This window comes from Saccopteryx bilineata, chromosome 4 (assembly GCF_036850765.1).
Source record: "Saccopteryx bilineata isolate mSacBil1 chromosome 4, mSacBil1_pri_phased_curated, whole genome shotgun sequence".
Taxonomy (NCBI): Eukaryota; Metazoa; Chordata; class Mammalia; order Chiroptera; family Emballonuridae; genus Saccopteryx; species Saccopteryx bilineata.
Genome location: NC_089493.1, coordinates 264,702,314 through 264,714,528, shown reverse-complemented (window position 1 = coordinate 264,714,528; position 12,215 = coordinate 264,702,314). Strand labels below are relative to the sequence as shown.

The 12,215-nt window shown below is 43.1% G+C and overlaps 1 protein-coding gene across 8 annotated transcripts in view; it reads right to left on the bottom strand.

Annotated features, from left to right (window-relative positions):
- Positions 1-12,215, bottom strand: part of CUX1 (cut like homeobox 1) — a 373,287-nt gene that overhangs the window by 194,103 nt on the left and 166,969 nt on the right. For all 8 annotated transcript variants that reach the window (XM_066274464.1, XM_066274469.1, XM_066274467.1 and 5 more), the window contains exon 3: positions 6,678-6,725. In XM_066274464.1, coding sequence (XP_066130561.1) covers positions 6,678-6,725 — 48 coding nt within the window. The remainder of the gene's footprint in view (positions 1-6,677; positions 6,726-12,215) is intronic.

Below are 12,215 nucleotides of genomic sequence, written 5' to 3'. Positions count from 1 at the left end.
GGCCAGGTGTGCCGAATGTCGCTGTGAAAGGGAAGGAGACTAACAGGGTCGAGGGAGAGTGTGGCGGATATCAGACTGGCATGGTTTGAAGAATAATGGGAACACACACAGGATGGTGATGACTCTTTGGAGAAGCTTGGACAAGTGGGCTGGGGGACAAAGGAGGTTTGGCATCTCTCTCTGTCTGTCTCTGTCTCAAGATGGAACAGACCAGTGCTTGTAGAAATGCTGATGAGAAGAATCCAGTAACTAGCAGAGACTGAAGATACTGGAGTGGGGATAGCTGCAGAACTATGGTTTCTGAGAAAGCTCCCGCGCCCATGTGGAAGGGCCTGGGTTTGAGGACAGGGCGCTTTCTCCAACAGTGGAAGTCAACGGAGAAGACAGATACAGCTCCAGAGATCTGGTGACAGGAAGGTAGATGCAGCCGCTACTTGCCAGTACTGTGAAGACTGGGTGAGCATATGCAGCACAGCGCTGAAACCTGCTAAGTGTCTCACAAATGCCATTTTGAACATTATTACAAATGTGCTATCCCCCTCAGCCTGCCCAAGTGCATAACGTCAGTGGAAGTATCCATTTGCCTGGAGATTAAAATTTATCACAGATGAAATGCAAAGCAAAGGGAGGAGAAGATAATATTCAGCTTCTGACATACAAAAATAGAATTATATGGCTATTGCTTTGTAAGCACAATTATTTCTTTTTGAAAACAGTTTATACTTAAAATAACAAAAGAAGCACCTGTGAGTAGGGGCATTCCTACACACTAGAAACCTCCTTTGTGTCTAATCTATGATAACCTCTACTCTTAATTTCCTGTTTAACCTTTTCCTTGTGGTTCTATTATATAATAAAAACCTACATGTTTCCCTAAACATTATCAACTTGCTATTGCAGTTTTGCATTTCATTCACTTTCCCTGCTGTGTTGTATTCCATGGTTACTTATTTTTTCTACAGCTGATGGAAATGGGTTGTTTCTCCTTGTTTACTACTTTCAAACATTCCTGAACATGCTTCCTGGGGCCCACGTCTAAGTCTATTTAGGGAATATACTCAGGAGCGAAACTGCTGTTGTGATGTATGTTCGTTAGCTTTAGTATCTGATGCCAGACAGGTTTTCAAAAAGGTTACATGCATTTACACTCCTATCTCGACTTTTGAATTTTGGCCAACCTGGCAGACATAAGTAAATTGCTCTTAAATTGTTTTATTCTGTGTTTCCCTGATTACAAGGTTGAGTAACTTTTCATATATATATTTGTTGACCATTCTGATTTTCTCTTAAGAGAAAGCCATTCACGGCTTTGGCCCATATTGCTATTGAGATGTTCGTCTTTTTCTTATTACTAGGTAAATGTTTTTTATATTTTCTGAATTATGTGTGTGGCACCCTTTGTCAATTATGTGTGTGGCAACTGTCTGGTTTGTGACTTGTGGCCAACAGTACCCAACATATGATCTGTGCATGGTATAACCCTAGGGCGCCCATTCACATCAGAGGCATTTGAAAAAGATTCAAAGAGGTTGGAATCTTCATTATGACAGGTTTCCAACAGATGTGTACAATGTCTTGAGAAAGGTAGAGCCTTTTACTAGTTCACACAAAGGTAAAGCTGAGCTAGCAGTACCCTGGGATTATCTTTTCATTTCTCTCATACATCTTTCCATGGGGAAAAAAAATAGCTTTTACTTTTAAATGTTAATGTAGTTGAATATAACAATTTCTTCCTTTATGGTTTTCTGTTTAAGTCATCTTACCCAGTCATCATATTCTGCATTTTCTTCAAAAAAGTTTAAAGTTTTGTCTTAAGTCTCTTCCTGTAATTTGTGTTTGCATATGGCTCGAGATAGGGATCTAATTTCATTTAATTTCATAAGGATAGCCAATTGCCACAGGACTGTTTATTGAATGTCCACCCTTTCCTCACTGATCTGTAAGGCTCTTTGTGATGCGTTTCACTTCCGTGTATGCACAGGTCAGTTCTGACCGCTTTGTGTTCCATGGGTGTATTTGTCTATCCCTGTGCCAATTACTATGGTTGATTATCTGATAGGTCAAATCCTCCATCGTGTTCTTATTATCTTCACAATTACCAGCTTCCTATAAATTTTGAAATCAGCTTTGTAAGTATCATAAAAAAATCCTTTTGGAATTTTGATTAGAACTACAATGACTCACAACATAATCAATTTGGCGGAAACTGATATCTTTAATAATAGTGGGAATTTCTACCATTGAATACCTCATCTCTCTCCATTTAAATCTTTAATATCCTTTAATATAAATGTTATTCTTTTCTTCAGAAAGAGCTTCTATGCCTTACTATATTTTTATCTAGGTAGCCTTTATTTTTTGTTGCTCTGGCCAGTGGTATCCTTTCTCCGTTTGCTGTTGATGTAGAAGTATGTATTTACTTTTGTATATTGATTTTGTATCTTGCAACCTTGTTAAATAATTGAAGCTCACTTGAAAAATGAGTTTTATTTCTTCTGTGACAATACTTATACTTAATTTCTTTTTCTTGTCTCCCATGCTAAGACTTCGAGTACAATGTTAAATAAAGTAGAATTATAGGCATTTTTAACTTGTTCCTGACTTTAAAGGGAACATTTTCAACATCATTGAGTATGATGACTGATATAGGTTTTTGATAAATACCTTTACTTGGTTAAAGAGTTTCCCCTTTAATGCTAGTTTGCTGGTAGTAGTTTTTATCATGAACGAATGTTAAATTTTACCAAATTCTTTTCCTGTAATTATTGAGATAATATTTTCCTCTTTAATCTGCTAATGAACTTATAAATTATACTTATAATCAATAATTTAATTAATATAAATAATTAGTAAATTTATAATTGTAAAATTATAATTAATAATTTGCATTAATGCATTTTTCTATTAAACCAAATAGCACTCTTGGGATACACAGAACTTGATGGATTCAATTTACTCATATCTTTTAAAGGACTTCTGCATATCTATTCATAAATTTGTCTACTTCAATATTCCTTTCTTATACTGTTCTTGTCTGGTTTTGACATCAAGGTTATATTAGCCTCGTAAGTTAGAAAGTGTTGTTCTTTCTTTTACAATATTCTGAAGAAGTTTGCAAAAGATTAGAACTATTTATTTCATGAATGATTGATAGAACTCTCCCATAATAATGTCGAGACATTGTGGAAATATTTCTGTAATTGTTGTAAGGCCTAAGCCCACCCCTTACCCCTCCACCTTCTATACGATGATCCTCTGGGAGGAGAGAAGGAGACAACCTGAAAGACAGCATTTTTCTAGAGTGTAAGTGACACTACACTGAAGGGATTGTCTAAATTACTGACCTAAAATATGCCTTAAATTGGACCGACCATTTAGGTTACTCCCCTTACCCCCACTAATCAGTTGGCTGGGTTTGTGAAAAACACAAACTTAGTTAGAAATATAAATAACTAATTTCAATGTGAGTTAAATTGGATGACTTTGCTATAATAATTGTGAGTCACTGTTATGATTAAAGATATTCCAAACTTTTCAATCAAGGACAACAAATACCTTTTTCTAAGGTATTTCCCGAGCATATATTCGGGGGTTCCTTATTAACAGCAACATAACTGGAAGAAAGGATAGAGGCAAATGTTTGAAAACTTCCTCCAGAGGAACCTCACTGTTCAAGCACTGGGTCAATAACTATTTTTGAGAGCTCACATACTTTAGTTCCAGTTGCTTCAAATACCAATGGCCAATAGGACAGGACACAGAGGGTGCTTCCACACATTTACAGACTCATGGGGAACAAAGTCATAGGCAGCTCTCAGGCACAATGACAAGTGTGTCACAAATAGTGCAGGGTGCAATGGCAGCACATGGTGCAGGGAACTTGGCTATCCCTGGGGCTCAGGGAAGACTTTTCTTGAGGAAGTGATGCCACACAGGAGTGAGCCAGGTGAAGGGGAAGGAAGAAGGAGCAGCCCATTCAAAGGCTTGGAGGCCCCTGAGGACTCCCAGAGCATAAAGCCTGGCAGAAATTTAGAATGGCTTTGAGTCCAGTGATAGGTAGTAAGTGGTGAGAGAAGTCTAGGAAGGTAAGCAGTCACCAAATCACGTGGGTCTCATAAATCACAGGAAGGAAGGTGTCTGGATTTTCCCTGAGAACCACAAGAAAACATGGAGGGGCACAAGTGGTGCCCCAATGAGGTGAATGTTTCCCAGGACATTCGAACACACTACAATTACCAGCTCTTGCAGGTAATTTCTTGCTGTCTGAAAAACTCATTTTGTTTTGTTTTCTTTTATGGATCTCAAATAGGAAGTAATCTATACAAATTCTGAGACAAAGAACATTTTTTCACTAATATATTTTTCTAAGGGAAACTCAAGCACCCTGGAATGATCAAAAAATATATATATTTGATAAATAAAATGCACCCAGTAAACACTAATGAAGGGTATAAAAACAAGCCTCTGATCATAGAAGGTGGCGTTTTAGAAAAAACCAGCTGACTGGAACGTGCCCATCGAAGCACCAAGACATGCTGCCTTCTGGCCTTACTCACGGACAATCCTCCCTGCAGGTGTGGTCCCTAACTCCAGGTGCCCTCTGCTACTAAGTTCATTCCTCAGAAACAAGTGGGATTTAGTCCCTTCTACTAAAACCAGCTTACTAATAAGCATAAATTATTTAATATAAATATAATTAGCAAAGGCTTGGTAAATATTAATTAACAGTACTATAAAAATATTTACTTTACAAATAAACTTTTTAAAAGATAGGCAAATAAGAAGCCTAGATGTTTCTTAGGTATTTTCTTTTTTTTTTTGGCGATAAAGACAGAGAGAGTCAGTGAGAGGGACAGATAGACTGGAAGGGAGAGAGATGAGAAGCATCAATTCTTTGTTGTGGCTCCTTAGTTTCTCATTGATTGCTTCCTCAAATGTGCCTTGACCAGGGTCTACAGTAGATTGAGTGACCCCTTGCTCAAGCCAGCGCCCTTGGGCTCAAGCCAGCGCCTTTGGGCTCAAGCCAGCAACCTTGGAGTTTCGAACCTGGGTCCTTCGCGTCCCAGTCTGATGCTCTATCCACTGTGTCTCTGCCTGGTCAGACCTCAGGTATTTTCAAATTTAATATATCCAGAACAAAACCTACTATCCAGAATGTGAAATAATCTATAAGATAATTTAGATCTTAAAACAAATAAACAAACAAAAATAACACTAAAACACCACACACACACAAAACTCAATGTAATAAAAAATAGTAACAATGGTGGGGGAGTAGAGAAAGCTATATATATCAAATGCAATGCATGAACCTGATTGAACCCTGGTTGGGGGCAGGCAGCTATAAGACACAATTTGGGGTAACTGGGGATATCTAATTTTTGGACCAAATATTAGATACCATGGAATTAGTCTTAATTAGTCCCAATTGTGATATTCAGGGCTAGTGTGGAAATGTTGGAGAATATCCTCCATTTTAGGAGATATACACATATGTTTGAGGGTACAGTGCGGAGCTGTCTGCAGCTTACCTTCTAATGTTTAACAACAGGATGGGAAGCAAATGTGGCAGAATGTTAACAAGTGGTGAGTCTGGGTAAAGGGAGTACAGGTGTTCATTATACTAATCTCTCTACTTTGATGTAATCGAGATTTTTCAAGAAGAAAGAAAAACAAGCAAACAACAAAAACAGTACACTGAACTATTTCAGGTAGAGAAACTCTAAGCCAGAGGGCCTCACAAAGCTGCTGAACAGATAGAAGAAAGAGATCAGATCAAATGCGGGTAGGTGTAAGGTGACAGTTTTATGCACAGAATGAGGGTTCGGGGAGGTACTTCTGAGGAAAAGGCAATTCATGTCATTTCAGTTCCCTGGATCGTGCCCCTCCCCCTGTTCTCTGGGCATTCCTGTGGTCCTACCAATATGGCTTCTTTACAAGCCTTTAAAAAAGTCTCACTTCCTTTCCTCAGTATTATTATTACTTTCATCATTCCAACAGAAGCAGCACGGGCTGAATGAATAACTCCACACCAATAACAAAATTTCTGGCTAAAATCCACTGATCCTACACAAAGGGCTGGGAAGGAGTCGGAGTGTCAGCCACCTCCACCGTCCTCTTTGTGGAGATTACTCTATGGCGGCCAGGGCTCCTGTCTTGTGACTGGCAGGCCACCTACCATCTCGCCCAGTCCTTCTCTGGAAGGATATATTAGAAAACTTTTCCCTCTATTCAGCCTAAACTCACTCCTAGAAAACTTTTCCCTCTGTTCAGCCTAAACTCACTCCTCATGACTTCTGCTGGTTGCTCTTTTTTCAAGCTCAATCAATCGAATTTCCTCTCCCCACACAGTTGCATGGAAAGCACCAGGTTGCCCCACTCCATCCCCCCCGCTCCGGAGGCCTCACAGCGGTACCCCCAGACCAGCTCGGGAACCGGTGAGCCTGAGGAAGCTCATGAGCTTTTACAGGCTGTGGTCTAAACAGGCTCTGGCCACCCAGTGGACACATCACATTGGGAAGCACAGAACTTGAATGAGGGTAGGCTGGCGCAGTTGGGAAGGCTCCCTCTGGGTGGGCACCTTCCTCTGTTAATGGTACTTATTTAATGGGAATAAAAAGAAAGCGTGATGAACTATGAAGGGTGGCTCAGAATATGAAATAAATACAAACGCTTACCTCCCCTTGGAAGCTCTTCAGCAGTGGCGCTACCTGCTTGCGCAAATCCTGGAGCAAGAGGGATGGGTCAGGAAACAGCCATTTGAGAAGGAAAAAGAGGGGAAACATTCGTTAAGGCCTCCTCGAAACAGCTTTGAATTCAGTGATGACCATCATTACGCAGAGCAATCCTGGTCCCGCCCCTGTTCTGTCCCTTGATTCATACAACATAATGCCAAACTGGCATCCCATTGTTTCCATGTCTTACTTAAGAATACCACTAGATTTATTTCTACTAAATCCTGGTTATAAACACCTCATTTCGAATGTGCTATGGACTAAAGTTTTTGCTGATATCAGCCAGAAACTATTTACTTACAATAAAAGAGAGGGTTACAATGCAGTTTTTACTGGGATCTGAAATGGACGCTACTGTGTCCTGCATATTAGCTGTTACTTCTGAGCACTGTTAATGGAGGACACACCTGTTTTGAAACCACATTTCATATAGTCACTGAGAATTTTATCCCAAGGCAGCAGTACCCATTATCTCCTTGGAGAAGTCAATACTTTTTTCCTCCTTAGGGTCATTTTCTATATTTTTATGCCAAATTCAATGACAAAAAAAAGAATCAAACTCTTTAACGATCTCTTCTTAAATAAATAAGGTTATCTGTGGTAGGCACAATAACGGCCCCCAAAGATATCCGACCACATCCTGATCCATGGAACCTGTGACTGACTATACTAGGTTACACGGGAAAAGGGACACTGCCGATGTGATTAAGGTAGGGATCAAGCAGGGAAGATTATCCTGGATTATCCAAGCAGGTCCAGGTCCTTTCACAGGGAGGCAGGAGGGTGAGGGCAAGAACAGGCACGAGATGGGAGCGGGGTTGGGGGGTAGAATGACACGGGGCAGAAGCCAAGGCACACAGCACAGGCAGAAGCTGGAAAAGGCAAGAAAACGATTCTCCCCTGGAGCCTCTGAAAGCAACTCAACTGGGCTAACACCTCAGCTCAGCTCGGGAAAACCCATTTTGGATGCTGACCTGCAGCACAGTCAGATGAGAAAGTTTTGCTGTTTTAAGCCACCAAGTCCATGCCAATTTGTTACAGCAACAATAGGAAACAAACACACTATGTCAATGAGCCCACTGTACTTTTCAGAAAGACAGGATACAATACACACCGAAAGGGAAAGTGAGGGAGAAGAGGATAACAAAGAAGAATCATAGAATAGAGATCACTGTTGGATCCCAGGAAGGGCCAGTGGTAGGAATACATCATGCTTCTTTGTCAGAAACCTGGCAAGTACAGGTAGAACGGTGGGAAGTCTAATCATAAGCAAGTTCAATGCGTGCTGGAGGTGGGGTGGGGGTCACATGGCCTGGACGCTGCAAATGGGAAGGTGAAGGCAGAAAGAGCCCTTGGCACTCTGGGATGGGAGGGCTGGTTGCCCTTCCCTCCCCCTCACTCTCTCGGGAAAGGACAACCAGGCAGGATGGTCATACTGAGCTGCTGTGGTCAAACTGCAAACACAAGACAATAAACAAAGTTTACTTGTTTGTTTGTTTTCCACAAAGGCTGCTTTGATGAAGACAATCCATTAAGGAGGTGTGGCTGTATTCTCCTGGGTACTCCAGTGGGGTGCTAGGGTGAGAATCCACATGGGGAAAAAGAGCTAACACACTTCCATGAAGCTGGCGCTGCTATGGCATCCATGGCATGCCAGTACAGCTTGCCCAGATGTGCGGCACATCTTCCTCTCAAAAGGCCACAAATCATATTAACCTAATTTTTTTAAGTGAGAAGTGGGGAGATAGTGAGACAGACTCCCGCATGTGCTCTGACCGGGACCCACCCAGCAACCCCCATCTGGGGCCAACGCTCAGTCCAGCTGAGCTATCTTCAGCACTCAGAGCCGATGTTTCACCAACTGAGCTATCCTCTGCCCTGGGGCTGATGCTTGAACCAACCGAGCCACTGGCTGCAGGAGGGGAAGAAAGAGAGAACAGGGGAGAGGAAAAGAAGAGAAGCAGATGGTCACTTCTCATGTGTGCCCTGACCGGAAATGGAACCCAGGGATGTCCATACACAGGGCTGACACTCTATCCACAAAGACAACTGGCCAAGGCAACCTAATTTTTAAAAATAAAATGTGAACAGTTCAAGGACAATAATCTATATGTGCTGCTTGTCTGTGGGAACCGTAGCTCCTTCCAGGCCTGGGCTTCAGGGATAGCCCTCCACTTTTCAGGGAGCTAGGGTCAATCCCCCACAGCCACTCTGGGAGACCTGGGGTCGGCTGAGCACCTGCCTTGCTATATCCAACAGCTGGTCGCACCTAATGGCTCTTAATATAGGGCCCCTAAAGCTTTTAACATGCCTGGATTAGATAATGCAGAACTAGAAGCAGACAGGCCTAATGTCACGGGCTCTCCTTCCTGTTTCTTCTGAGTCTAGAGAGGTGGCTGTGATCATAGTCAGGAGTGCATCCTCTCCCCTCTAGACTGGGGGTTGCCTGAAGGCACAGAATGAGTGTGTTAGTCCCCGCAACCCTATCTCCAGCACCTACACAAGGCTGGGCGATATTTCGTTGAGAAAACCTAGGCACAAGAGGACTCAAAACTCCAGAAAGTTGGATAACAAAAGCTGGTCATATCTCTTGCAAGGTCTGACATTCCTTTTTCTGGAGGGGCCAAACCTACCTCACAGTGGCCCCCTCTCCATACTGTACAGTGGGGAGGGCAGCAGGTATAGGCTCTGCTCAGGGCACAGGTGTCCTCTGCAGCCCATAGGCTGCTCAGCACAAAGACTGACTTGAGCATCAATAGGGAACTGCCGCTGAGAGAGTGATGCCAACCTGGGATGCACTCATAGGAGCATTAACCTCTGTCTCCTCCATACCTAGAATGGGCCTGGTACACAGGGAGGTCTCAAAAGACATGTGATGGGTGCATCAGTATATAAATGGAAGAACAATCTCTCAAAGTGTGTCAGTGGGCGAGTGAGAGGATGCCCGCCTGAAGGCTGGCTCCTATTCCAAGGCAGCGCTGTCAGCAAACATGAAGCGCCAACACCCTCTATAACTTAAGTTTCTATAGCTATATTAAAAAAGCAAAAAGAAACAGATGAAATTAATTTTAATTTCATTTAACCCAATATATCCATATATTATCATTCCCACGTAATCAAGAGAAAAGTTATTAACAAGATAGTTTACAGTTTTCCCCCTGGTTATTAGGTTTTTGAAATCTAGTATATATTTTATACTTCAGCCCATCTCTCTTTGGACTGGCCACATGTCACCTGCCCCCAACCACCCAGCTGCACTGGGTGACAGTCACCACATTTGCAGCCGGGCACTAAGAGATGCCTTCTCAAGTCAGGGCTCTCCTGGAAGCCCGTCAGGGGGTCAGACGGAGAGGAGAAAGGACAAGAATCAAGAGAAGCTGGAGAAGAGCCAGAACAGGTTAAGAGGAGGAAATTTCAAGAGGGAAAAGGTGTTTATGTTAAATGCCACCACAGAGGCCAGAGAAAACTGCTGGATTTAGCAGCACCAAGAACACCCTGAGTAGTGTGAGTAGGGGGGAGGACCAACCTGTGGGGGACTGAGGGTGACAGTTCTGAGGAAGAGGCTGTAGAGTGTAAGGAGAGGGGAGGCAGAGGGCTGGGGAGTGCCAGGCAGAAGAGGGTCTCAGGCAGAAGCTCACAGGACAGCAGTCCCCCTTATCCACGGGGGATGTATTCCAAGACCGCCAATGGATTCCTGAAACTGTGATAGTTCTGAATCTTATACATAGATGTTTTTTCCTATATTATTGTACATAGCTTTTCACTTAAAAGGAAGCACTTTCTAGCTTCTCTTTGGCATATCCAAATGGCTAGCATCACTACTCTTGTGCTTTGGGGCCATTATTAAGTAAAAGAAGGGTTACTTGAAAACCAGCACAGTGATACCAAGATAGCTGATCTGATAACTGAGATGGTTACTAAGTAAGTGACTAATTGGCGAAGCGTGTATTCAGTGTGGAGACACTGACAGAGGGCCGATCGCGTCCCAGGCAGTAGAGGAGGATGGTGTGAGATTTTATCAAGCTCCTCAGAAAAATAAGCAATTTAAAACTTATGAATTGTTTATTTCTGGAATTTTCCATTTAATATTTTCAGACCGAGGTTGAGTGCGGGCTACTGAAACCTCAGTGAACAATCCCGGGCAAGGGGGGACTAATGTAGTCACCCCTGGGAACACCTGCTGCGCTGAGTGTGGCAGCAGGGACTTCAGGTTCGCCAGTCACCGGCTTGTCACAGTGGCCAATGTAACAGATTGATACTATATTTTATAGATAAGGACACCCGAGGCTCGTTAAAGGGAGGATGCTTGTCCAAGGGCATGCACTTCTGTAAGGAAATCGATTGCTTTGGCTACGTGCGGGTGCAGGGATGACACATAGGGGCCACCTGTACAGCAGCTGGGGTGGTGGTGGTGGGGGGAAGGACAACAGCACACGTATCACTCAAAAAGCTTACAACTGGCCCAACCTCAGGGGGAATGGTGAAGCTGGATGGGGTCACAGAATGTGAGAGGTGGTGGGGCCAAGGCATTCGAGACCACTGTGGAGAACAGAAGAGAAGGGCCAGCATCAATGGAGGGTGCCTGGGTGCAGGTTCCGGCCCAGGCAACCTGGAGGTCAGCCCACAAAGCAGTGCCTCTTATCTTACAAGGCTCACCCCCGCCAGCTGGCCCAGGGCTGGCCTCCCGGGAACACTCGCTTTGAGACATGGCGGAGATGACGAAAGTGCTTTTGATTACACCACCCAGGAAGGCAGAAGAGCCACACCTCTCATAATGATCCTAAATAAACTCACCTCTGCTGTCCCTGCTATAACAACCCACTATACATTTTACAAGTCATTTCTCTGGGCATTTTCATGTCTCATGACAGATCTGTTAAAATAATCCCGTAGACATTCAAGCCGGAGGTGCATGTCTATACTCACACATGTACATATAGTCGAAGACAGCTGAAGAGACAAAAAACACTAAATATTCACACCCACACACAAACTGATATAATGTACTTCAAGTCACCAGCTAAAATTGCCCCTTCCAATTTTATTTTTGGCAATTGGAGAAATTCTTCATCTGATTCTTCTACCTGCAAATATTATGTGGTTTAGTACTAAACTAAGGAGACAGAACTTAGGACACTCACTTCTGACCCCCGGGCCACTCCATCACCAGTCAGAGGGCCGGGCCATGATTCACTGCCCTCTAGAACAGAGTGCCCTTTGCTGCGGGGACAGCAGCACAGCTGCAGGCGCTGCCGCCCAGCACTGTGGGCCACCTCCAACTGAAAAAAGTGGGGTCCAAGCCAAGCAAAGCCATATTGGTGTGAAATATAATTGGGGATATAACACAAAATTACAAAACTTAATAACTTAGTTACACACTTAATTCAGTGACAGGTTTTTCAGTACTATTTTAAATTTGCTTCTATCCCGTACCATTTATTGAGCAAAAAGCAACAACTATCTTATCACACAGAAGTGATG